The 25,554-nt window shown below is 51.3% G+C and overlaps 1 protein-coding gene across 2 annotated transcripts in view; it reads left to right on the forward strand.

Annotated features, from left to right (window-relative positions):
• The window catches only part of VPS13D (vacuolar protein sorting 13 homolog D), a 2,738,381-nt gene that overhangs the window by 2,029,215 nt on the left and 683,612 nt on the right, over positions 1–25,554 (forward strand). For both annotated transcript variants that reach the window (XM_085608633.1, XM_085608634.1), the window contains exon 60: positions 1,574–1,723. In XM_085608633.1, coding sequence (XP_085464759.1) covers positions 1,574–1,723 — 150 coding nt within the window. The remainder of the gene's footprint in view (positions 1–1,573; positions 1,724–25,554) is intronic.

Below are 25,554 nucleotides of genomic sequence, written 5' to 3' on the forward strand. Positions count from 1 at the left end.
ATGCAGGATTACAATCAGGATAACCGAGTGATGCACTGTTGAGCACTAGCAAGTTGCGTCCGCCATGTTGGCTCGCTAGCCACCCCCCGTTATAAATCGTTTTATTAAGGGCATTACTCATCTGTTCCCTTCGTAATGCCTCAGTGGGACTTGAACTTGGTTGTTACTTATCTTATGTGCGCTCCCTTTGAGCTGCTACATAACTGTCCTCTCAGACTTCTTACTTTAAAGACGGCATCTCTAGTTGCCATCACCTCTGCTCGCAGGATGAGTAAGCTCCAGGCTCTTTCTTCAAAACGTCCTTTTCTTGCTGTTCATCCGGACAAGTTTGTCCTTTGAACTCGACCCTCTTTCTTCCCAAGGTGGTTACTTCTTTCCACATTGGTCAAACCATCACTTTGCCCACCATCTTTCCGCCCCCGCATCCTTCTAAAGAGGAAGAGAGGCTCCACCGTCTGGATCCAAAACGTGCACTTTCATTTTATTTGGATCGCACAAACCTATTGCGGGTGAATGACCAACGCTTTGTTGGCTATGTGGGCGCCAAGAAGGGTCGGGCCATGCACAATCGGACCATCTCTAGGTGGGTCGTTTTTTGCATCAAAGCTTGCTATTCTTTGGCAAAGAAGGAGCCTCCATTGGGACAGCGCCTATTCCAACAGGGCAACGGCATCTACCACTGCTTTGGGACGTGGAGTTCCCCTCATTGACATTTGTCAGGCAGCTATCTGGGCATCTCTGCACATGTTCACAAAACACTACTGCCTTGACAGCCAGGTCCGGAGAGATGGCTTCTTTGGCCGTTCTGTTCTCAAGGACTTTCTGGTGTGAACTGAGTTTGCAGACCCACCTCCGGGGTTGGTATTGCTGGGGTAGCTATTCTAAAAGTAAGGAATCTATAACTAATCGTCTTTTTCAGATGAACAAGTTACCTACCTTTGGTAACGATATATCTATACGAGACATAGATTAGTTATAGATTCCTTACCACCCCACCCAACCTCCCTGTTCTGCGAACTGACTTCTAGGGTTAAGGACTTCCTTTCAGGGCCCTAGTTTTGTGCACCAGTGGTCAGTGTCTTGCATGGCTCTGCGTCTCTGGCATGGAATGTCGTGTAAAGAACTGACATCAGCGCACGAGGACGCAGTCTATGTAGATACTGCGACGTCATTACGGCGACCACGACGCTAACGACGAACGCGAGTCGACCGACGCCACCTTTCGACAAGCAGGGGTACTGCTGACGAAAAAAGTTCTCCGGATCCAGTCTGACGCCTGGCGGTAATTTTTAAGGTAAGGAATCTATAACTAGTCTATGTCTCTTACAGATATATTGTTACCAAATGTAAGTAACTTGTTCGCCAGGCCCAGTGATATGGCCAAGTAAATCAAAATAATTAAAACGTTGATGTGCCAGATGCTTTGAAATATTGGGATTAACAAAGGAAGATTTAAGATTAGCCTGCCTCAATAAATGTTCCTCTTGATGCATATTTATTTAGAATGAAGAGATAAATTGGTGACATTACTGCTATTGTGTACTAAAATGTGATTATGAATTGTCTTTTTTAGGTGATGATAAAATTAAATGGTGGAATAGGGGTGTCTTTAATCAATAAAGTTCCGGAGGAGTTAGTTTTTGCAAGTCTCATAGGGATTAATTTGCATTACACGCAGCTGGCAACTAATCTGGTGCTTGAGCTCAGCATTCAGGATGTTCAGGTAAGGATATTAATTGCCAAGAGTATTAAGGGATGCATTATTAAAGTTACACTTCTCTACCCATTTATCTTTCGAATATTTTTGCATCTTTATAATGCAGTATATTTAGGATCATTGTGCTACTTTTAAAATGATTATGAATATTTGAAATCTATGTCAATTTCATACAAACCTTGCCTGCTTGTTTATCTGCCTAATTACCTTTTACCCAGTCTTGCATGTTGTAATCTTAATTAAATCTGGTTACATTTTGGCCCGGGATTTACTATAGAGGGGCAGTAAATCTTACAGCCCTCAGAAACTACTACAGTCAACATAGACAAGGAGGGATTTATTTAAAGGTGTGAAAATACAAATGTTTTTGTACAGCAATAGAAACAACTGTTTACTTAAACTATTCTGTTTATCAGTTTGATATACAAATTAAGCAATGGCAAGTATAACCTAATTAGCTCAAATGCAAGGAAGCGTGTTATTTAGTAGTATCTAACCCGAAAGTATGATTGCAGTAGCATGTAATTTTTATCTAATAGAGACATCTATCTGCAGATTCATTATCTTAGACTCCTCCCCAGGTACCTTACGGGATCCGAAAATTTTCCTAGCAGTACCTCAGTGTGTCGGCAGAGGACTTCGATCGACTCCGTAGTAACGTCGTCTCCCAAATGTGACATCAACGGAGTCCTTAATCTCTCTCCCCGACACGCTGTCATTTACTTCTTTTCCACACTCAGATCCACACTGCAGTTCCTCCAGCCATTTTTGGCTTACTTGACGCCTCTCTTCGACGGAGCAGTGTGGATTTCTTCGATGCCCACAGGGTTCAAGTCTTGCGAGTCCTGTGGTCGACAAATGTCCACCACGGATCCTCGCTCGATTTGTATGTGCTGTCTGGGTGAGCACCACGACGAGTGCGACATGTCAACAGCTCCGACTGAAAGAGCGTAGTAAACGTCGCATGAAGCTTGGGGCAGCATGTATGTCACAATTTGCAAAGTCTTCTCATCATCTTCTTTCCCCTAAGCATTCTAGGGACTGACTCCGCATCCATTCTATGAGCCGTTCCCGTGGGGATCATTCACCTTCAATACCGAGAATTAAACCTCAGTGCGGGCAGTATGCTGCGGCACGTTCCGCCTTCCTCGTCTACCACTGATGCCCACTGCACTGTTGAAGTGCTGAGGCATAAGTGTACCCCGCGTCTCATCACCTATCCTATGGTCAGGGCGTCTTTGAGCCAGATGAGTTAATATTTTCAAAGCTATTTTTTCTGCTCTTGGATTGTCCCCTCCCCCTGGAGCACCTTCGGGACCAATGGAGGTGCAGGAGTTCGTGCCTGTTGTAGGAGAGTAGGGTCTGCTTTCTATGTTCACCCCCACTTTTTGCTTTTGCTTCACTGGTTTTCGACTTAGATGTGGCTGTGGGCCTGCTAATCAGACCCACAGCCCAGCTGTTCTCTCTCTAAATTCACACTATGTACTTTAGGTGCATAACCCAATTGGTAGGGATCACCTTATTGGCCCCTGTATAGTGTACCCTAGGTACCCAGGGCATAGGTGTACCCTAGGCCTACCAGGGGCTGCAGCATGTATTATGCCACCCCTGGCCTGGCCTTCCATTATGACACAACTGGCTGATCACTCAGCTGGGGCAAGGTCGTGTAATCACCCCTTGCTTAGGTGTAGTATTCCTATACCTACCTTATATATAGACACATGTGTACCTATCAGCCACTCTATGGCAGGCCTTAACAATCCTGGAGGCAGAGTGCTTGGTAACATGTGAGATGGTGCTCTAGCATGAGCTGAGCCTGTCTGCAGCTTTCGGAACCATGTCCTTATAGCTGTTCTAATATATAGCCTACCATATACTCTTAAAGTACCTTATAATCTTAAACGGTTATGGTAACTATGGTTTGGCTTTATCAAAACATGTCGTGTAAGGTGTCTAACACTTTGGAGTAATACCCCCATACCATTTCTGGCGATGAGGATATTATTCTTCCCTTCTAGAGGGAGAAGACATGTTGAAACCTACTTACCCGGTTAAAGTTAACCAGAGCCCCAGCATCACAAAATGGATGCTGCCGCCACAGACACAAGTCTGACCTCCTGCTGCTGGGAGTCCTTCCAGCGAGGGAGGCGTGGACAATAGGTTTCCTGCCTTGGGAGGTGCTAGCACCACCCCAGACAGGCCTTAGTGTATTGGGGCAGGGAGGGATGAAAGAAACTAGACACTGCCTGGGGCACACAAGGTGTCCCATGCATAGTCCTGTTCAAACCGGCGCTGGGGCACTCCAGCCCTGGCGCGAAACTGGACAAAGGAAAGGGGGTGTAACCACTCCCCTTCCTGGTCCCACCCATAGGAGGGACCTTGCAGGTAGCCCAGCCCACTAGCCCAGTATATCAGTAGGTAGCTGACCCCTGCAGAATTAGATTATCCTGAATCTGCAACTTGAACAGAAACTTTGGACCTTCGACATTCGACCTCAGGAAGAAGACTGAAGAATCTCCCTTGTGGCCAAGGAGTGACCACCCTGGGCAACCAGGCACCATCCAGCGACCGCTGCTTGCTTTGCGACTGAATCCTGCGAGGGACGACTGCAGAGACTGACCAGCGCCGAGACTTCCAGACACCTCTGAACCAGATCCACATCTCCAGCAAAGCTGAGACCCGTGGAGGCGACGAGGGACGTGGGACCGGCGGCTTGGGAAAAGTGGCTAGTAACTGACTAGCGCGACTTCTGAGGCTTCCTCGAGGCTGTGCTTGGGGAATTGAAAAGCCCCAATCCCGAGCACCATCTGCAAAGAAGACCAGCTTCCCACACTTCAAGTGTTCTGCGTGGGGCCCTTCTGCACCTGAGTTGCTCAACGTGTTGTCCGGTTGCTAGCCCGTTGGCTAGAAGCCTCTGCGACGACGAACCTTTGATTTCAACTTGCTGGTCCGGCTCCTCCAGACTGGCACCCGCTCCTCTGTGAAAGAGAAGTACCCCAGACCTTCCTGGTCTGCACCAGAAGCAAGTCCTCTATCCTGCGTGGGTTCCGCTTGCCAAGGCTTGTTGGGTCCTAGCTTGACATCGACGCCGCCGACAGCAAGAGCCTTCGTGGGACAGCTCATCTCCTGGTCCTGGTCGTCCTCGACGCCTCCTGGTACCCGTGGCTGCTGCGACAAGCTTCACCTCTTCACCTGCATCTTCACGACATCGCCTGGTTCCTTCCTGGCTCCTGTCTGGTGACCTAGACTCTGTCCTTTCTGCTTGCAGGTATCCTTCCTTCTTGATTCCATCCTTGGGATCCACCGGACACTCTTCACTGACTGCCTGTCAGCAACTTTCCTTCAGGCATCCATAGGAGTCAACGACGAAACCCGACGCAAGTTCACACCTATGCACCTGCAGCCCGTGGGCTAGGTAACTTGAGTACTCCGGTGCTCACATGGGTATTGACTATCCTAGGGTCTAGTTTCCAAGTCTCGACTTCCTAGTTACTCCAGAAGTGTCCTAAAACTGTTAATTTCTAATAACTACTAATTCTATCGACTTTTACGCATTACGCGTGAGTGTTTCCACTCTGCACCTGAATCCCGTGGGCCTCCCACTTCCTAACCTTTGGTAGTATAGTGTAGCCCCAGCGATTCCCTAGGCCTAGGCCTATCCTGTGTTCGTGACAGTGGTTCTTATACCACTTACTTAGTATATGGTTTGCGTGGCCCCCAGGGCCTAACTGTATTACTTACCTGTGTGACTTAATGTATGCTTAAATAAGTCTGTGTTGTACTTACCTTGAATCTCATAAAGAGTGCTGAGGGTATTTTGACGAATAAATACATTCTATTTTTATATATATCTGTTGTGGTGTCCTTTCATTTGGTATTCAAGGGATTACAAATGGTATATCAGCTGGCTTCACATGCCATACAGAGTTTAGCCTAAGACTGCTCTTGTCCATGCTACCACTAGGATAGCTGGTCTATAAGGTTGACTTTACAACCAATCACCATAAGGGTTGTTTGGACTGATACAGGGTGTACACTAGAATTAGTGACATCATATATCAGGCCAACTTCTCACACACATGACTCCATCGGCATGTTCGCCCTCTTCAGGTTGGCCTCTTGTGTCTGACACCTCAGAGGCCCTGGTGCACAGCCGGTTGCTGGCTTCCACGTTCGGTTCCCACTTCTGGACTGCTGACTCCGATGTCGGTGTATTAGGGGTCAGATGCTATGCCGGTGATGCCGATTGACACTCCTTCCGACATCGAGGCCTCGCCTTCTCGGAGTCGACCGGCTTCTGCTACGGCGTCAGATGCGGCACCGCTGGAGCTGACCGTCTCATACATCCTTCCTCTGGGTTTTTATTCTGAGGACCATGGATGTAGAAGTACTACAGATGGTATGGTGTGTCCTCCTCCAATTCAGGGCACGGTATCACCCCATATTCCACCTGGCTGGTTACTTAACTTGGCTGACGCCAGTGGCTTAGAATCTTCGCCAGCCTCCTGTGTTCTCCTGATTTGGCTACTGAGGCCAGTTCCACATTGGCAGACATCGTCCATCGAGTTTCGATTGACCTGGATTTACACCTTCCGTCTGTGGAATTTTCAACAGACCTCTTATTTGGTGTTTTACACCCACCCCAGTTTAATCTTCAGCCTGTACTTCCTATTTGAAAGAAACATTTAGAGATAGATTCCTTACCTTAGAATTACCCCCAGGCGACAGACTGGATCCGGAAAGTTTTCGTCAGCAGTACCCCTGCGCATCAGAAGGTGGCATCGTGCGGCTCTGCGTCCGTCTTTGGCATCGTGGTCGCCTAGATGACGTTACAGCAGCTACTTAGACACCGCCCTCGCGCGCTGAGGTCAGTTCTTTCTTTTTCCACGCCAGCAAGCGCATATCCGGAGAGAGCGGTACCCCCAGTCACTTTTTGACTGAGTTTTTCGAGGCTTTGTCTCTTCTTTTCGAGTTGTTCTACTCCTGGTGACGTAGGGATGCCCAGTTTCAGATCCTGCGGGGACTGTCATCGAATGCTGTCGGTGACGGATCCGCACCGTGTGTGTCTCAACTGCCTGGGGCGAGACCACGACCCCAAGTCGTGCCCCGACTGTCGGGCCATGGTGCCGAAGTCTTTGCGGGAGTGGTCCCGAAAGTTGCTTGAAGTCCGGCAGTCGGCTCCACGCCGCTCAAGGTCCAGGTCCTGTGGGAGGTAGGGACCGGTCGCAGAGCCATCACCATCGTTCTTCGGGATCGAAGTCTTCACACTCGGGGTCAGGTAAGGCGAAGCATCACAAGAAGTCGAAGAAGCGTCATCGCACACCGACTTCCCCTCGCCCGTCGTGGCTGAGGGTGCGGGTGGTGCCTCCCCCACGGCTCTGGTGGAGCCTTCGGTGTTGCCGTCGGCCTACCCCCCCTTCTCGGGTTCATCGGCAACTCCGACCCAGCTGCAGGAATTTCTATCCGCCATGGCCCGCCTCTTTAGGCCGTCGGGCCCCCCGCCGGCACACCTTCGGGCCCCGCAGGCCCGACTGGGGGTCCTCGCACTTCACTGTCAGCGGCTTCGGCTCTGGCCCTGGCCCCGCTGGGCCCCCAAGGATCCAGGCCTGGATACCGGTCGACGCCAGTTGACCTAGTGACACCTCCACCGACCCCACTGGCACCACTCCGACGTCGCCCATGCCCCCGGACAACGCCGTCCCCAGTTTCAGCACTGATGTGGACACGGCGCCGGAGCGGCATTGCTCGACGCCGATTCCGACGCCGATGGAGCCTTTCTACCCCTATGTCCAGTCTCCGTATTTTCGGCCTGTCCCACAGCCTTCGGAAGAAGGGGAGGACCCCTCAGACCCCTCTGAGGCCTCCCCTTCCTCCGAAGGCTGTGGGACAGGCCGAAAATACGGAGTCAGGACATAGGGGTAGAAAGGCTCCATCGGCGTCGGAATCGGCGTCGAGCAATGCCGTTCTGGCGCCGTGTCCACATCAGTGCCGATTCCGATGCCGATGGAGCCTTTCTACCCCTATGTCCAGTCTCCGTATTTTCGGCCTGTCCCACAGCCTTCCGAGGAAGGGGAGGACCCCTCAGACCCCTCTCAGTCCTCCCCTTCCTCCGAAGGCTGTGGGACAGGCCGAAAATACGGAGACTGGACATAGGGGTAGAAAGGCTCCATCGGCGTCGGAATCGGCGTCGAGCAATGCCGTTCCGGCGCCGTGTCCACATCAGTGCTGATTCCCACTGCTTCTTGATTCCAAACAAGGACAGCGGCCTGTGGCCTCTTTTAGGCCTCCGGTACATCACTTACTTCCTTCAGACAAAAAAGTTCTATAATGCTCCCGCTTTCAGTTCATCGTACTCCCTTTCGGCCTTACCAGCACCCCTCGGGTGTTCGCAGAAGTGATGGCGGTGGTCACAGCTCATCTGCGCATAACAGGGGTTTCAGTCTTCCCCTATCTCGACTACTGGCTGTTGACGGCGGGCTCGCCCCGAGCAGTCGTTTCACACCTGTAAACTACGGCCAACCTTCTGCATTTGCTGGGGTTCTCCATCCACGTGCCAAAGTCGCATCTGGCTCCCTCTCAGAAGCTCCTCATTATCGGAGCGGTTCTGGACACTGCACGATTTCGTGGTTTTCTTCCCAAATAGTGCGTTCGGGCCATTCGGCCTATGAGTTAGGTCAGTGGCAGATTCCTCTTCCTACCCTAACCGGAGCACACAGTGGTAACAGATGTGTCCCTCCGGGGATGGGGCGGCCATATGGGTGAGGTGGAGATCAGAGGCCTATGGTCTCTGGCGGAGTCCGAGCTCCATATCAATCAGTTGGAGCTTACGGCGATCCTGCTTGCACTCGAACCATTCCTTCCCTCTGTCAAGAGGACAGTAGTGCAGGGGTTCTCGGATGAAACCACCGCCATGTGGTACTGCAACCAGCGTGGCGAGGTGGGGTCGTGGACCCTATGGCAGGAGGCTCTGCACCTCTGGACGTGGCTGGACTGCCAGGGAATTCTACTGGTGGTTCAACGCTTGGCAGTTTCTGTGCACGCTGGGGCGGAGGAACTTAGCCGCCGGTGCTTCATAGATCACGAATGGCGTCTTCACTCAGAGGTGGCACAAGGCCTCTTTCAGCAATGGGGAGAACCTTGGTTAGATCTATTCGCCACCAAACAGAACGCGCACTTTCTGATGGATACATCTGCCGGTGGATTCCTCACCTTGTGAATATCCCCTGCGCCAGCATTCCACGGAACTTTTGTTTCCCAGCACTCCACGTCGACGTGGGCGACGTCATAATGCATCGGCTCCGCTCGCGACTCCGTACGACGTCTCCGGAGCCATAAGAAGCCCACGTCGGCGTGATGACGTCAGTTTCCTTTTTTCCGCGCCGTCGATGCGCAACGGTTTTTTTCCAGTGCCTTCTGGCTACTTTGTAGTTTGACCGTGTTACTGTTGAAAAATTGATATGTCTTCGACGAGGAAGTCGGGCTTTAAGCCCTGTAGGGAGTGTGGAGGTCTGATGTCTATGACTGATCCGCATCAGGACTGCTTGTGGTGCCTTTCTTCGGACCACAATATGGAAGACTGTGCCTGCTGTAGGAGAATGAATCCTAAAGCACTGAAGGAGAGGAAGACTAAACTCTTTATGAAGAAGATCGGTGAGGAGAAGAGAGGAAGAAAGAAGGAGAAGTCGAGGCGGGAGTCGTCGACTTCGAGGTCGTCGAAGTCGAAGAAGCATAATAAAAAGAGAAAGCATTCTTCTCGACGTCGGTCCTCGAAGAGCAGGAAATCGAGGTCGACTTCGTCCCGCCGGCGCCGAGGCAAGGACTTGTCTCCTTCTCCTTCTCCGAGAGGGTCTCCTTGGCCGAAGTGGGCTCCAGTGCATTCTTCGGCGCAGTCACCGGCTCCGTCGAAGGCGTCGACTCCAGTTTGAGTGGAGTCGGAGGTCTCTATGGATGAGTAAGAACAGGAAGAGCCTGCTCCGGTGCCTGATGAATCTGCGGCTCCGGTGGAAGACACTGCGGAGCCGACGCCGGAGACTCCACAAAGGCATACAGGGTCTGTTCCTTATCCGCAATTCCCGGCTCCAGGTACCGATTCATCACATTTTCTGAATGCCATGTATGGTATATTTAATAAGGCGGCCTTCCCATCCGGAGCACCAACTGGTCCCGTGGGTCCAATGGTATATACGCTAGGGGTGCAGCAGCAGTATGCTCAGGCCCCCTTTTTGCCCTTTATGCCGATGGCGCCTTCGTGGCAGTTTCCGCCGCTGATTGGGGATCCGTCGAGGCTGCGGATGGATCATCCTGGTTCGGAGCCTTCTTCGACGCCGTTGCCGGCGGCGCAACGTCCGGCGCCGCCGACTCCTGTGGCTCCGCCGACTCCGGTACCTCTGGCTCCACGTACGACGTCGACGACGCCGGCTCCCTGGATTCGATCAAGGAGGGAGGCCCAGAGGGTATTGGAGGAAGGAAGGTATAGAGCAGAGGTGGAAGAAGGTGAAGTCGACTCTTCTTCGGATGAGTTTGAGGGGATAGAAGAAGCAAGTGGTTTGGATACCACCCCAGAGTGGGAGCATACTTCTGCAAGATCTTCTCCTCCACAGGAATTGGCACCCTACCATGTGGTGATTAAGAAAGCCGCAGAATTGTTAGATCTGAAGCTGCCCTCTGTGGAGTACAAGTCTAACTTGCTTACGGAGGTGTTGCACTCTCCGACGTCAACTTCTGAGCCTTTGTTGCCTTTCAATGAGGCCATCTTGGAACCGGTGTTGGAGGTGTGGAGGAATCCTCTTTCTTCTCCGGCGATTTCCAGACAGGTGGCAAGAAGGTACAGGGTTGCTCCTGGGGATCCTGATTTTTTGTCTACACATCCATCTCCAGAGAGCCTGGTTGTGCAGGCTTCTTGTTCGAAACATGCTTCGGGTGCATTCCCTCAGTCTCCAGCAGATAGGGACTCCAAGAAAGTTGATCAGGCGGCTAAAAAGTCCTTCTCTTCAGGAAGTATGGCACTGAAGTCATCTAATGCCACATGTCTGCTGGGGCGTTATGTACATGCTTTGATGGACTCTATTAAATCTTTAGCCCCTAAATTGCCTGAGGGTGATAAGTCGTCCTTCTTGGAGGTAGTTGCGGACACTCAGGCAGCTGCCAGGCAGGTGATCCAGTCAGTGCTGGATACGGCGGACTCGGTGGCAAGAATTATGGGGTCATCTATAGCCGCGAGGAGACAGGCGTGGCTCCATTCCTCTGGATTCTCGGCGGATGTTCAGGCCACATTGGTGGATCTGCCATTTGATGGACAGAAGCTGTTTGGGGAGAAGGCAGACTCTGCCCTTCAACGATTTAAGGACAGCAGATTGACGGCAAAGTCCTTGGGTCTACAGGCACCTTCTAGGGGTTCAGCTTTTCGGAAGTTTAGGGGTTTCGGAAGATCATCCTTTCGCTCCTTCCGACGGCCTCAGCAGCAGCAGCAGCAACAACAGAATCCCCTCTATAGGTCCTATAGAGGGAAGCAGAGGGGTCGGAGAGGTTCTGGTCGCAACCCCTCTTCTTCGTCCTCCTCCTCTGCTCCCAATGAGGCTTCAGGGAAGCAGCCCTAGATCCCCCATCCCGGATCATGTAAGTCCTGTGGGGGGTCGGTGTAGGAAGGTGGATATCTGACTATGGTTACCCCCAACTTTTTGCCGAGTGTCTAGCTGGTTTTTCGACTTAGTTGGCCTGAGATCCTGCCATTCAGGGTCTCAGGCTGTCTGCTCTCTCTGTAAAATGGACTCCATGTACCCTAGGTACATAACCAATTGGTAAGGATCACCTTATTGGACCCTGTACAGTGTACCCTAGGTACCCAGGGCATAGGTGTACCCTAGGCCTCCCAGGGGCTGCAGCATGTATTATGCCACCCCTGGTCTGGCCTTCCAATCAGACACAACTGGCTGATCACTCAGCTGGGGCAAGGTCGTGTAATCACCCCTTGCTTAGGTGTAGTATTCCTATACTTACCTTATATATAGACACATGTGTACCTATCAGTCACTCCTATGGCAGGCCTTAACAATCCTGGAGGCAGAGTGCTTGGTAACATGTGAGATGGTGCTCTAGCATGAGCTGAGCCTGTCTGCAGCTTTCGGAACCATGTCCTTATAGCTGTTCTATGATATAGCCTACCATATACTCTTAAAGTGCCTTATAATCTTAAACGGTTATGGTAACTATGGTTGGGCTGTATCAAAACATGTCGTGTAAGGTGTCTAACACTTTGGAATAATACCCCCATACCATTTCTGGTGATGAGGATATTATTCCCCCCTTCTAGAGGGAGAGACATGTTAAAATCATACTTTGCTGTTTATCTCTAACCAAAGCCTCAGCATCACAAAATGGATGCTGCTGCCACAGACACAAGTCTGACCTCCTGCTGCTGGGAGTGATCCCAGCCAGGGAGGCCTGGACAATAGGTTTCCTGCTTGGGGAGGTGCTAGCACCTCCCCAGACAGCCTTTAGTGTATTGGGGCAGGGTGGGCTGAAAGGAATGAGACATGCCTGGGGCACACAAGGTGTTCCTTGCATAGTCCAGTTCAAACCGGCGCTGGGGCACTCCAGCCCCAGCTCTGGCGCGAAACTGGACAAAGGGAAGTGGGTGTAACCACCCCCTCCCAGGTCCCACCCATAAGGCGTGACCTAGCAGGTATCCCAGCCCCCCAGATTAGTATAAGAGTGGGAGTTGGGCCTCAAGACTTTAGATTATCCTGAACCTGCAAAACTGAACAGAAACTCTGGACCTTCGACATTCGACGAAAGAAGAAGACTGAAGAATCTCCCTTGTAGCCAAGGAGTGGCTACCCTGTGCAAACAGGCACCATCAAGTGACTACCCTTTGCTTTGTGAAACGTTCGACGAGGAACCGACTGCAGAGCCCGACCAGAGCCTTGATTTCCAGACTTCTCCGACCCTCATCCACATCTGCAGCAGAGCTGAGATCCGTGGAGGCGACGAGCGACGTGGGACCGGCTACCTGGGAAAAGTGGCTAGTAACTTACAGCGCAGCTTCTGAGGTACCCTCGAAGTTGTGCACCGGGGATTGAGAAGCCCCAACCCCAAGCACCATCTGCACCGAAGACCAGCCCCCCACACTCCACGAGTCCTGCGTGGGGCCCTTCAGCATTTTCCTGCTTGCCGCGTCTGTCCGGTTGCTTGCCCGCTGGCTAGTGGCCTTTGTGACGACGCTCCCTAAAATCTTCTGCGCTGGTTTGGCTCCTCCAGACTGGCTCCCGCTTCTCTGCAAAGAAGAAGCACCCCAGACCTTCCTGGTCTGCACCAGAAGCAAGTCCCTTGTTCTTCGTGGGTTCCGCTTGCCAAGGCTTGGTGAGTCCTAGTCCAACTTCGACGCCGCCGACAGCAAGAGCCTTCGTGGGACAGCTCGCCTCCTGGTCCTGGTCGTCCTCGACGCTTCCTGGTCCTCCTGGCTCCAGCGACAAGCTTCACCTTCCCCTGCAACTCTTCACGACATCGCCTGGTTCCTTCCTGGTTCCACGTGGTCACTGGCTAGTGACCTTGACTCTGTCCCCTCTGCTTGCAGGTTTCTTCTCTTCTTGATCCCAGGCTTGGGATCCACCGGACACTCTCCCCTGACTGCCTGTCAGCATCTTTCTTCAGGCATCCATAGGAGTCGACGACGAAAACGACGCATCTTCACCCCTATGCACCCGCAGCCTGTGGGCTAGGTAACTTGGGTACTCCGGTGCTCATCAGGATAGTGACTATCCTAGTGTCTAGTTTTCAAGTCTCAACTTCCTAGCTACTCCGGAAGTGTCCTAAATCTATCTATTTCTAAACTGTAACATTGCTATTGACTTTTACGCATTACGCGTGAGTGTTTCCACTCTGCACACGAATCCCGTGGGCCTCCCACTCCCTAACTAACGCTAGTGTAGTGTAGCCCCAGCGATTCCCTAGGCCTAGGCCTATTCTATTTCCGTGACAGTGGTTCTTATACCACTTATTTAGTATATGGTTTGCGTGGCCCCTAGGGCCTAACTGTATTACTTACCTGTGTGACTTACTGTATGCATTAATAAGACTGTGTTGTACTTACCTCTAAACTCATAAAGAGTGCTGAGGGTTTGCTTAGAATAAATACACTTTATTTTATATATATATCTGTTGTGGTGTCCTTTCATTTGGTATTCAAGGGATTATATATGGTATCACAGCTGGCTTCACATGCCATTCAGAGTTTAGCCTAAGACTGCTCTTGTCCATGCTACCACTAGGATAGCTGGTCTATAAGGTTGACTTTACAACCAATCACCATAAGGGTATTTGGACTGATATAAGGTGTACACTATAACTAGTGACATCATACATCAGGCCAACTTCTCACATTGGTGAGCAGCGGTTGGGATCTGAGCTTGCTGTTGTAATACCATTGTAATCTTGAGATACTAAATTGAAAGATCACACAGATATTGTCTAGGTACATATAACATAGATTATTATACTTAAGTCCTACTGGACTTTGTAGTTGTAGGTTGAAGGGAATAACACACCCTGACTACAACTACTAGAAAGGTTTAGTAGATACAACTAGTGTAGGTAGGTGCACACACCACACCCTCACTAGATCATGCCTCTGGGAGGAGATCAAGTAGATGCTCTCTCAGGAGGGGCAGGTCTGCAGAAGACCCCCTCTAGGTATGATACCTTAACATTCCAGGAGATGAGACAATTGTGTACCTCCAGAGGAATAAAACAGGGTGCAAACCCTACCCTCCTTCAGTTAAGACAACTCCTAGAGGAGTATGATGCTCAGAGGGCATCACAGAAAGGTGCCCTAGGCGCAGAGGAGGGTCTACCCACCACAGAGGAGTCAGATGGGCCTTCAGATGGGGAGGTAGACAGCCAGAGCCAAGTAAGGAGACTTAGCCAGGCTAACTTAAGTTTACATGGGAGTTTGCATGGGGTCCCCCCATACAGACCCACAAGTAGACATTCACAGAGAAACAGGAAGGACAGATCCCCTTCAGGGGAATCCATCCACTCCCATGTCTCTAGCATCTCTAATGCTTCCTCTCACAGGGGAATGACTTCACCTGAGAGAAAGGAGCATAAAGCCAGAATGAGGGAAGCTAATCTGAGGATTCAGAGGGAAGAAATTGCCCTTGCCAAAGAGAAGCTTGCTCTGGCCAGAGAGCAAAAATTGTGTGGGTCAGAACCCACTGGTGGCAGCAACATCCCTAGAGATAGGGATAGGTCTTATGACCATAGAAACCTAAGCAAGATAGTCCCCCCATACCAGAATGGGGATGACATCCACAAATGGATGACTGCTTTGGAGAGGGCCTGCAAAGTACAGCAGGTACCCCAAAGTCAGTGGGCAGCTATCTTGTGGCTCTCCTTTTCTGACAAAGGTAGAGACAAGCTCCTCACAGTCAGTGATGAGGATGCAAACAATTACAAAGTCCTGAAGAGTGCTCTGATAGATGGGTTTGGCTTAACCACTGAGCAATATAGGTTGTTGTTCAGAGACACCCAGAAGACACAGACACAGGACTGGTCTGATTTTGTGGATTGTGCCACTAAGGCTTTGGAAGGTTGGTTAACTGGCAGCAAGGTGCAGGACTACACAGGATTGTACAACTTGATTATGAGGGAGCAGATCCTTAGTAATTGTCAGAACCAGCTTCTCCATCAACACCTGGTAGACTCAGATTTGACCTCTCCCCAAGAATTGGGAAAGAGGGCAGATAAATGGGTCAGGACCAGGATTAGGCCTAAAAATCAGGGTGGTGACCAAAAGAAAGATACCACCAAACCTCAAGAGAAGGGTGGGGATAAAGCAAAAGAGAAATCTTCCTCAAGGCCCCAAAACTCCACACAGGGTGGTGGGTCCCAAGCTCCCTCCTCTACCACAGTTAAAAAGCCTTACTGCCATGTGTGTAAAACACCTGGGCATTGGAAAACTGACAGCAGTTGTCCACAGGCTAAAAACAAAACTGTTCCTCCAACTACTCCTGTCACACCACCTATTACTGTCAGCAGTAATCCCCCAGGTGGTGGGAGTGCCCCCAAAAATTTGGTTGGGTTTTCTTGGGGAACACAGGGGGATCCTGGCTTAGCCAATTCCCCTACAGCAGCTACTCTTGTCTGTGATGGTGGCATGGGGTTTGCCAACTTCACTGCCTGTCCCAACACTTTGGGTAGGTACAGACAGGAACCCTACATCAATGGTAGAAAAGCTGAGGCCTACAGAGACACTGGAGCTAGCATCACTATGGTGGCCCATAGGCTAGTTCCCTCTGAGCAGCTTTTGCCTGGTTTCTCATACCAGGTAACTAACATTGATGGCAAGCAGAACAGTCATCCCATGGCAGAGGTATGTCTCAGCTGGGGAGGTGTCACTGGCCCTAAAAGGGTGGCAGTGTCTCCAACCTTGCCTGTGGACTGCTTACTGGGGAATGACTTAGAACTCTCAGCTTGGGCTGGAGTTGAACAAGACACCCATTCTAAAATGGTAGGCCTTTCCAAAAAGGGTAGTGGGGTTGTGCCAGTCACAACCCCTGTCCAAGTAGCTTTCCTCCCTGAAAAGGTTGGAAGGGCAGTGGTAGCCACAGCCCAGGCACAGACAGACTCCCCTGTAGCAATTGGCAGAGCTGTGACAGTCACAGCTCAAACACAAACTGAGTGCCTTCCTGAAAAGGTTGGCAAGGCTGTAATGGTCTCAGCCCATACTCAGACTGATATAGGTGTAGTGAAGCCTGAAACTATGGATCACTCCACACAAACAGAGAGTAGTGGGGAGGAAGAAAAGTCTCCCTCTCCCCAGACATTAGGAAAAGGTCAGCCTCCTCAGGGATCTGACCTCACCCCTTGTGAAGGAACTGCCCCAGAGGTAGCCAGGCCTGGCCTGGCAGAGCCTCTGATGTCAGTGGCCCCTTCCAAGGTGGGACCCAGTCTGGTGCAGGTAGCCTGCCTCTCTCTACCCTGCCTCAGTCAGCCCAGGGCTGCAGAGGTCAGGGAGGCCAGTGGACCCCAAGAGGGCCCCTGTCCACAAGAACCCCCCCTTCAAAAGAATGAGGATTGCCTGGTTAGTTGCCCTAGCCAGGTGATGGGTAAAAACATTCCTGAGGGATCCCCTTCACAGGTAGTTAGGGACCTCCCCCAGAGGGATTCTGTTGGGCACAGGCAAACATGGGACCTTAGGGCCCCAAACCTGACCTGTCCCTCCAGTAAGCCCACAAAAGGGACCCAGCCTCCAGCTTTAGGTAGCCAGAGGCTGACCCTGAGAGCACAGTGCAACTCAGTTAGAGAAAGAAAGGCATCCATGGTGGAGGATGATTGGAGGAAGCTGAGGCCTCACTTTGGGGACACTCACTTCAGTACTCCATCTCAACACCAGCCTTTTACTTTGCAAAGACACACCAAAGGTAGAGATTCCCTATGGTGGAGACCCTATGATATCTTTAGGATGAGGGATTGCTTAGTGGACCATGAGACAGGGGGTAACCATGCCAGTGCTGGTTCTTCCTTATATGGCCACTCAGGCAATAGAGGCTTACCTTGTCAAGGCCAGCCTTATCTCCTTTCGTTTGGGGGGGGGTTGTGTAGGAAGGTGGATATCTGACTATGGTTACCCCCAACTTTTTGCCGAGTGTCTAGCTGGTTTTTCGACTTAGTTGGCCTGAGATCCTGCCATTCAGGGTCTCAGGCTGTCTGCTCTCTCTGTAAAATGGACTCCATGTACCCTAGGTACATAACCAATTGGTAAGGATCACCTTATTGGACCCTGTACAGTGTACCCTAGGTACCCAGGGCATAGGTGTACCCTAGGCCTCCCAGGGGCTGCAGCATGTATTATGCCACCCCTGGTCTGGCCTTCCAATCAGACACAACTGGCTGATCACTCAGCTGGGGCAAGGTCGTGTAATCACCCCTTGCTTAGGTGTAGTATTCCTATACTTACCTTATATATAGACACATGTGTACCTATCAGTCACTCCTATGGCAGGCCTTAACAATCCTGGAGGCAGAGTGCTTGGTAACATGTGAGATGGTGCTCTAGCATGAGCTGAGCCTGTCTGCAGCTTTCGGAACCATGTCCTTATAGCTGTTCTATGATATAGCCTACCATATACTCTTAAAGTGCCTTATAATCTTAAACGGTTATGGTAACTATGGTTGGGCTGTATCAAAACATGTCGTGTAAGGTGTCTAACACTTTGGAATAATACCCCCATACCATTTCTGGTGATGAGGATATTATTCCCCCCTTCTAGAGGGAGAGACATGTTAAAATCATACTTTGCTGTTTATCTCTAACCAAAGCCTCAGCATCACAAAATGGATGCTGCTGCCACAGACACAAGTCTGACCTCCTGCTGCTGGGAGTGATCCCAGCCAGGGAGGCCTGGACAATAGGTTTCCTGCTTGGGGAGGTGCTAGCACCTCCCCAGACAGCCTTTAGTGTATTGGGGCAGGGTGGGCTGAAAGGAATGAGACATGCCTGGGGCACACAAGGTGTTCCTTGCATAGTCCAGTTCAAACCGGCGCTGGGGCACTCCAGCCCCAGCTCTGGCGCGAAACTGGACAAAGGGAAGTGGGTGTAACCACCCCCTCCCAGGTCCCACCCATAAGGCGTGACCTAGCAGGTATCCCAGCCCCCCAGATTAGTATAAGAGTGGGAGTTGGGCCTCAAGACTTTAGATTATCCTGAACCTGCAAAACTGAACAGAAACTCTGGACCTTCGACATTCGACGAAAGAAGAAGACTGAAGAATCTCCCTTGTAGCCAAGGAGTGGCTACCCTGTGCAAACAGGCACCATCAAGTGACTACCCTTTGCTTTGTGAAACGTTCGACGAGGAACCGACTGCAGAGCCCGACCAGAGCCTTGATTTCCAGACTTCTCCGACCCTCATCCACATCTGCAGCAGAGCTGAGATCCGTGGAGGCGACGAGCGACGTGGGACCGGCTACCTGGGAAAAGTGGCTAGTAACTTACAGCGCAGCTTCTGAGGTACCCTCGAAGTTGTGCACCGGGGATTGAGAAGCCCCAACCCCAAGCACCATCTGCACCGAAGACCAGCCCCCCACACTCCACGAGTCCTGCGTGGGGCCCTTCAGCATTTTCCTGCTTGCCGCGTCTGTCCGGTTGCTTGCCCGCTGGCTAGTGGCCTTTGTGACGACGCTCCCTAAAATCTTCTGCGCTGGTTTGGCTCCTCCAGACTGGCTCCCGCTTCTCTGCAAAGAAGAAGCACCCCAGACCTTCCTGGTCTGCACCAGAAGCAAGTCCCTTGTTCTTCGTGGGTTCCGCTTGCCAAGGCTTGGTGAGTCCTAGTCCAACTTCGACGCCGCCGACAGCAAGAGCCTTCGTGGGACAGCTCGCCTCCTGGTCCTGGTCGTCCTCGACGCTTCCTGGTCCTCCTGGCTCCAGCGACAAGCTTCACCTTCCCCTGCAACTCTTCACGACATCGCCTGGTTCCTTCCTGGTTCCACGTGGTCACTGGCTAGTGACCTTGACTCTGTCCCCTCTGCTTGCAGGTTTCTTCTCTTCTTGATCCCAGGCTTGGGATCCACCGGACACTCTCCCCTGACTGCCTGTCAGCATCTTTCTTCAGGCATCCATAGGAGTCGACGACGAAAACGACGCATCTTCACCCCTATGCACCCGCAGCCTGTGGGCTAGGTAACTTGGGTACTCCGGTGCTCATCAGGATAGTGACTATCCTAGTGTCTAGTTTTCAAGTCTCAACTTCCTAGCTACTCCGGAAGTGTCCTAAATCTATCTATTTCTAAACTGTAACATTGCTATTGACTTTTACGCATTACGCGTGAGTGTTTCCACTCTGCACACGAATCCCGTGGGCCTCCCACTCCCTAACTAACGCTAGTGTAGTGTAGCCCCAGCGATTCCCTAGGCCTAGGCCTATTCTATTTCCGTGACAGTGGTTCTTATACCACTTATTTAGTATATGGTTTGCGTGGCCCCTAGGGCCTAACTGTATTACTTACCTGTGTGACTTACTGTATGCATTAATAAGACTGTGTTGTACTTACCTCTAAACTCATAAAGAGTGCTGAGGGTTTGCTTAGAATAAATACACTTTATTTTATATATATATCTGTTGTGGTGTCCTTTCATTTGGTATTCAAGGGATTATATATGGTATCACAGCTGGCTTCACATGCCATTCAGAGTTTAGCCTAAGACTGCTCTTGTCCATGCTACCACTAGGATAGCTGGTCTATAAGGTTGACTTTACAACCAATCACCATAAGGGTATTTGGACTGATATAAGGTGTACACTATAACTAGTGACATCATACATCAGGCCAACTTCTCACAGTCGGGTGTCCTACTTTCTACGGGGTTGGAAATCTATTACAACAGACCTTTGGGTTTTGAACCTCGTAGAGACTGGGTACGCCCTTCCCTTTCCGGAGTTTCCTCCCCCTTACCCTCCTTGCCAAGGTTATTGCTCGGAAGATCATCTGCTTTTCCTGCAGAAAGAGGTTCTAGCCTTGCTTCAGAAGGGTGCAATAGAGGTGGTTCCGGAGCAGGAAAGGGGTCAGGGGTGCTACTCCCGGTATTTTCTGATTCCCAAAAAGGACGGCAGGTTGCGTCCGATTCTGGACCTCAGAATCTTGAACTTTTACCTGAAACAGGAGAAATTCAAGATGCTGACCCTTGCGCAGGTTCTTCAAGCGTTGCAGCAAGGAGACTGGATGGTGTCGCTCTACTTGCAGGATGCATACTTTCATGTCCCAATCCTGAAGTCGCACAGGAAGTATCTTTGTTTTAGGGTTGGGTCGCAACATTACCAGTTTGCGGTCCTTCCGTTTGGTCTTACTACCGCACCTCGAGTCTTCACAAAGGTGATGGCAGTGGTGGCTGCTCATCTCAGGAGGTCGGGGATTCCGGTTTTCCCCTACCTGGACGACTGGCTTCTGAAGGCAGAGTCCCCAGAGATGGTGCAACATCATCTGCAGGTAACATCTCAGCTGTTATTCGACTTGGGTTTCTTGATCAATGTGCCCAAATCTCACCTGGTGCCCTCTCAACGCAGCCTGTTCATAGGGGCGGTACGTGGCACTACTGTGTGTCAGGCATTCCCTCCTCCTCAAAGGATTCTCGACATTCAGGAAATGGTCCCTTTATTCCACAATGGAGCGGTTGTTCCGGTTCTGAAGGTCCTTCGCCTGCTCGGTCTGTTCGCCTTCTGCATTCTGTTGGTCAACCATGCATGCTGGCACATGAGGGCGCTCCAGTGGTGCCTCCGCAGGCAATGGTATCAGCACAATGGAGATCTCAGGGAGTCGATCAGGATCTCCGGAGAAGCTGCAGCGGATCTAGCTTGGTGGAGCGTGGAGGGCAATCTGTCCCAAGGAAAGCCCTTTCATCTGACTCCGTCGGTGGCCACAGTGATTACGGATGCATCCACTCTAGGGTGGGGTGCTCATCTGGGGGATCTGGAGATCAAGGGTCTTTGGTCTCCAGAGGAGAGGTTGCTTCACATCAACCTTCTGGAATTCCGGGCGATTCGTTTGGCACTCAAGGCCTTCCTCCCTTCCCTTCGCGGTTAGTCTGTTCAAGTCCTGACGGACAACACTACCGCGATGTGGTATGTCAACAAGCAGGGAGGAGTGGGGTCGCGTTGTCTCTGCAGAGAGGCTCTGCGTCTCTGGTCCTGGGCTCAGGACCATCAGATTTGTCTGGTGGCAAATCATCTGGCCGGGGTGCTGAACGTGCGTGCGGACAGTCTCAGTCGGCAGTTCTCCGCCGACCACGAGTGGAGGCTCCATCCGGAGGTAGTTTGTCACGTCTTTCGGACGTGGGGGACCCCTCGGGTGGACCTGTTTGCCACCCACGAGAACGCGCACTGCCCGTCGTTTTGCAGTCTCCAGTTTCCGATGCAGGGGGCGTTGGAGGACGCGTTTCAGTTGAGTTGGGGTTCACGACTCCTTTACGCGTTTCCTCCCGTACCCTTGATTCCTCGGGTTCTGAGGAAGATTCGCCAAGACCGGGCCCAAGTCATTTTGGTCGCCCCGGACTGGCCAAGAAGGGTGTGGTATACAGATCTTCTCCATCTCTCCTCGTGCCCTCCGCTCCGTCTCCCTCTGAGGGCAGACCTCCTCTCGCAGTCGGAGGGGCAGGTTCTACACCCCCACCTCCAGAGCTTACACCTTCATGCCTGGAGATTGAACGGGGCAACCTGAGTTCTTTCTCTCTCCCACCTGATGTGGTGGACATTATTTTATCGGCCAGGCGACACTCCACCAAGTCGGTTTACTCCTACAGGTGGTCCAAGTTTGTTAAATGGTGTGGGGAGAGATCCATTGACTCTTTAAAAGCACATCTTTCTGAGGTGCTCCAGTTTGCCCTTTCCTTGGCTCAGCAGGGCTGTGCTGTGGCCGCGGTCAAGGGCTATCTTTCAGCCTTATCGGCTTTTCTATGTCTACCTGATCAACCGACATTATTTAAATCTCCGGTTGTACTGCGGTTTAACAAGGGCCTTATGAACATGTTTCCTCCTACTCCTTTTGTAATGCCTCAGTGGGACCTTAATCTTGTTTTAACCTTTCTAATGGGGTCCCCATTTGAGCCTCTACATAGCTGTCCTTTGAGGCTGTTGTCCTTTAAGGTGGTCTTTCTTGTAGCCATAACCTCGGCAAGGAGGGTGAGTGAGCTCCAAGCTCTTAGTTCTAAACCCCCTTTTCTTACATTACATGCTGAAAGGCTGGTACTCAGGACCAGGGCTGGTTTCCTGCCAAAAGTTGTTACTCCGTACCATTTGGGGCAGTCTGTTACTCTCCCTGTTTTTTATCCTCCTCCACATCCTTCCAAAGAGGAGGAAAGACTCCATCGCCTGGACCCGAAGAGGGCTGTGAGTTTCTGTCTGGACAGAACTAGAGATTTTCGTCTGGATGATCAACTCTTCGTTGGCTATGTTGGTCATTCCAAGGGTAAAGCGGTGCACAAGCGCACGCTATCGAGATGGATCATCCTTACCATCAAGATCTGCTACGCCCTGGCTGGTAAGACTCCTCCTGAGGGCATTAGAGCTCATTCGACTAGGGCTAAGTCATCTACATCTGCTTTGGCCCGGGGTGTTCCTGTGGCAGATATTTGTAAGGCCGCGACTTGGGCCTCCCTCCATACTTTCGCGAAGCATTATTGCTTGGACTCAGAGATGAGGAGGGAGGGCCACTTTGCGCGCTCTGTGTTGCAAGACTTTCTGGTATAGGAAGGTGGACACCCTCCTCCGGGAGTGGGGACTGCTGTGGGAATCTATTCACAAGGTGAGGAATCCACCGGCAGATGTATCCATCAGAAGAACAAGTTACTTACCTTCGGTAGCGCTTTTTCTAGTGGATACAGTATCTGCCTGTGGATTCCTCACTGGCCCACCCGCCTCCCCGTTGTCCACCTTTGTATACCACGAAGTAGGTCTTGTTTGAAATGTTTGTATACTTTCTTGTACATTTGTAGGAAATGCTTGTTTATTTAGCATTCCTTTTCTTTGTATGCTATGTATATGTGTTGGTATACTGTATACTGTGTATACTTGGAGTTGTCGTTGGTTCGCCTCGAAGGCTCGGAAAAAATGGGTGGAACTGACGTCATCACGCCGACATGGGCTTCTTATGGCTCCGGTGACGTCCTACGGAGTCGCGAGCGGAGCCGATGCATTATGACGTCGCCCACGTCGACGTGGAGTGCTGGAAAAGAAAAGTTCCGTGGAATGCTGGCGCAGGGGATATTCACAAGGTGAGGAATCCACAGGCAGATACTGTATCCACCAGAAAAAGCGTTACCGAAGGTAAGTAACTTCTTCGTCAGCAGTTCTGCGCGTTGTAGTTTCCAAGGCGGTGTGAGAAGTTGGCCTGATGTATGATGTCACTAGTTATAGTGTACACCTTATATCAGTCCAAATACCCTTATGGTGATTGGTTGTAAAGTCAACCTTATAGACCAGCTATCCTAGTGGTAGCATGGACAAGAGCAGTCTTAGGCTAAACTCTGAATGGCATGTGAAGCCAGCTGTGATACCATATATAATCCCTTGAATACCAAATGAAAGGACACCACAACAGATATATATATAAAATAAAGTGTATTTATTCTAAGCAAACCCTCAGCACTCTTTATGAGTTTAGAGGTAAGTACAACACAGTCTTATTAATGCATACAGTAAGTCACACAGGTAAGTAATACAGTTAGGCCCTAGGGGCCACGCAAACCATATACTAAAGAAGTGGTATAAGAACCACTGTCACGGAAATAGATTAGGCCTAGGCCTAGGGAATCGCTGGGGCTACACTACACTAGCGTTAGTTAGGAAGTGGGAGGCCCACGGGATTCGTGTGCAGAGTGGAAACACTCACGCGTAATGCGTAAAAGTCAATAGCAATGTTACAGTTTAGAAATAGATAGATTTAGGACACTTCCGGAGTAGCTAGGAAGTTGAGACTTGAAAACTAGACACTAGGATAGTCACTATCCTGATGAGCACCGGAGTACCCAAGTTACCTAGCCCACAGGCTGCGGGTGCATAGGGGTGAAGATGCGTCGTTTTCGTCGTCGACTCCTATGGATGCCTGAAGAAAGATGCTGACAGGCAGTCAGGAGAGAGTGTCCGGTGGATCCCAAGCCTGGGATCCAGGAGAGAAGAAACCTGCAAGCAGAGGGGACAGAGTCAAGGTCACTAGCCAGTGACCACGTGGAACCAGGAAGGAACCAGGCGATGTCGTGAAGAGTTGCAGGGGAAGGTGAAGCTTGTCGCTGCAGCCAGGAGCACCAGGAAGCGTCGAGGACGACCAGGACCAGGAGGCGAGCTGTCCCACGAAGGCTCTTGCTGTCGGCGGCGTCGAAGTTGGACTAGGACTCACCAAGCCTTGGCAAGCGGAACCCACGAAGAACAAGGGACTTGCTTCTGGTGCAGACCAGGAAGGTCTGGGGTGCTTCTTCTTTGCAGAGAAGCGGGAGCCAGTCTGGAGGAGCCAAACCAGCGCAGAAGATTTCAGGGAGCGTCGTCACAGAGGCCACTAGCCAGCGGGCAAGCAACCGGACAGACGCGGCAAGCAGGAAAATGCTGAAGGGCCCCACGCAGGACTCGTGGAGTGTGGGGGGCTGGTCTTCGGTGCAGATGGTGCTTGGGGTTGGGGCTTCTCAATCCCCGGTGCACAACTTCGAGGGTACCTCAGAAGCTGCGCTGTAAGTTACTAGCCACTTTTCCCAGGTAGCCGGTCCCACGTCGCTCGTCGCCTCCACGGATCTCAGCTCTGCTGCAGATGTGGATGAGGGTCGGAGAAGTCTGGAAATCAAGGCTCTGGTCGGGCTCTGCAGTCGGTTCCTCGTCGAACGTTTCACAAAGCAAAGGGTAGTCACTTGATGGTGCCTGTTTGCACAGGGTAGCCACTCCTTGGCTACAAGGGAGATTCTTCAGTCTTCTTCTTTCGTCGAATGTCGAAGGTCCAGAGTTTCTGTTCAGTTTTGCAGGTTCAGGATAATCTAAAGTCTTGAGGCCCAACTCCCACTCTTATACTAATCTGGGGGGCTGGGATACCTGCTAGGTCACGCCTTATGGGTGGGACCTGGGAGGGGGTGGTTACACCCACTTCCCTTTGTCCAGTTTCGCGCCAGAGCTGGGGCTGGAGTGCCCCAGCGCCGGTTTGAACTGGACTATGCAAGGAACACCTTGTGTGCCCCAGGCATGTCTCATTCCTTTCAGCCCACCCTGCCCCAATACACTAAAGGCTGTCTGGGGAGGTTCTAGCACCTCCCCAAGCAGGAAACCTATTGTCCAGGCCTCCCTGGCTGGGATCACTCCCAGCAGCAGGAGGTCA

This window comes from Triturus cristatus, chromosome 1_2, assembly GCF_964204655.1.
Source record: "Triturus cristatus chromosome 1_2, aTriCri1.1, whole genome shotgun sequence".
Classification (NCBI taxonomy): domain Eukaryota; kingdom Metazoa; phylum Chordata; class Amphibia; order Caudata; family Salamandridae; genus Triturus; species Triturus cristatus.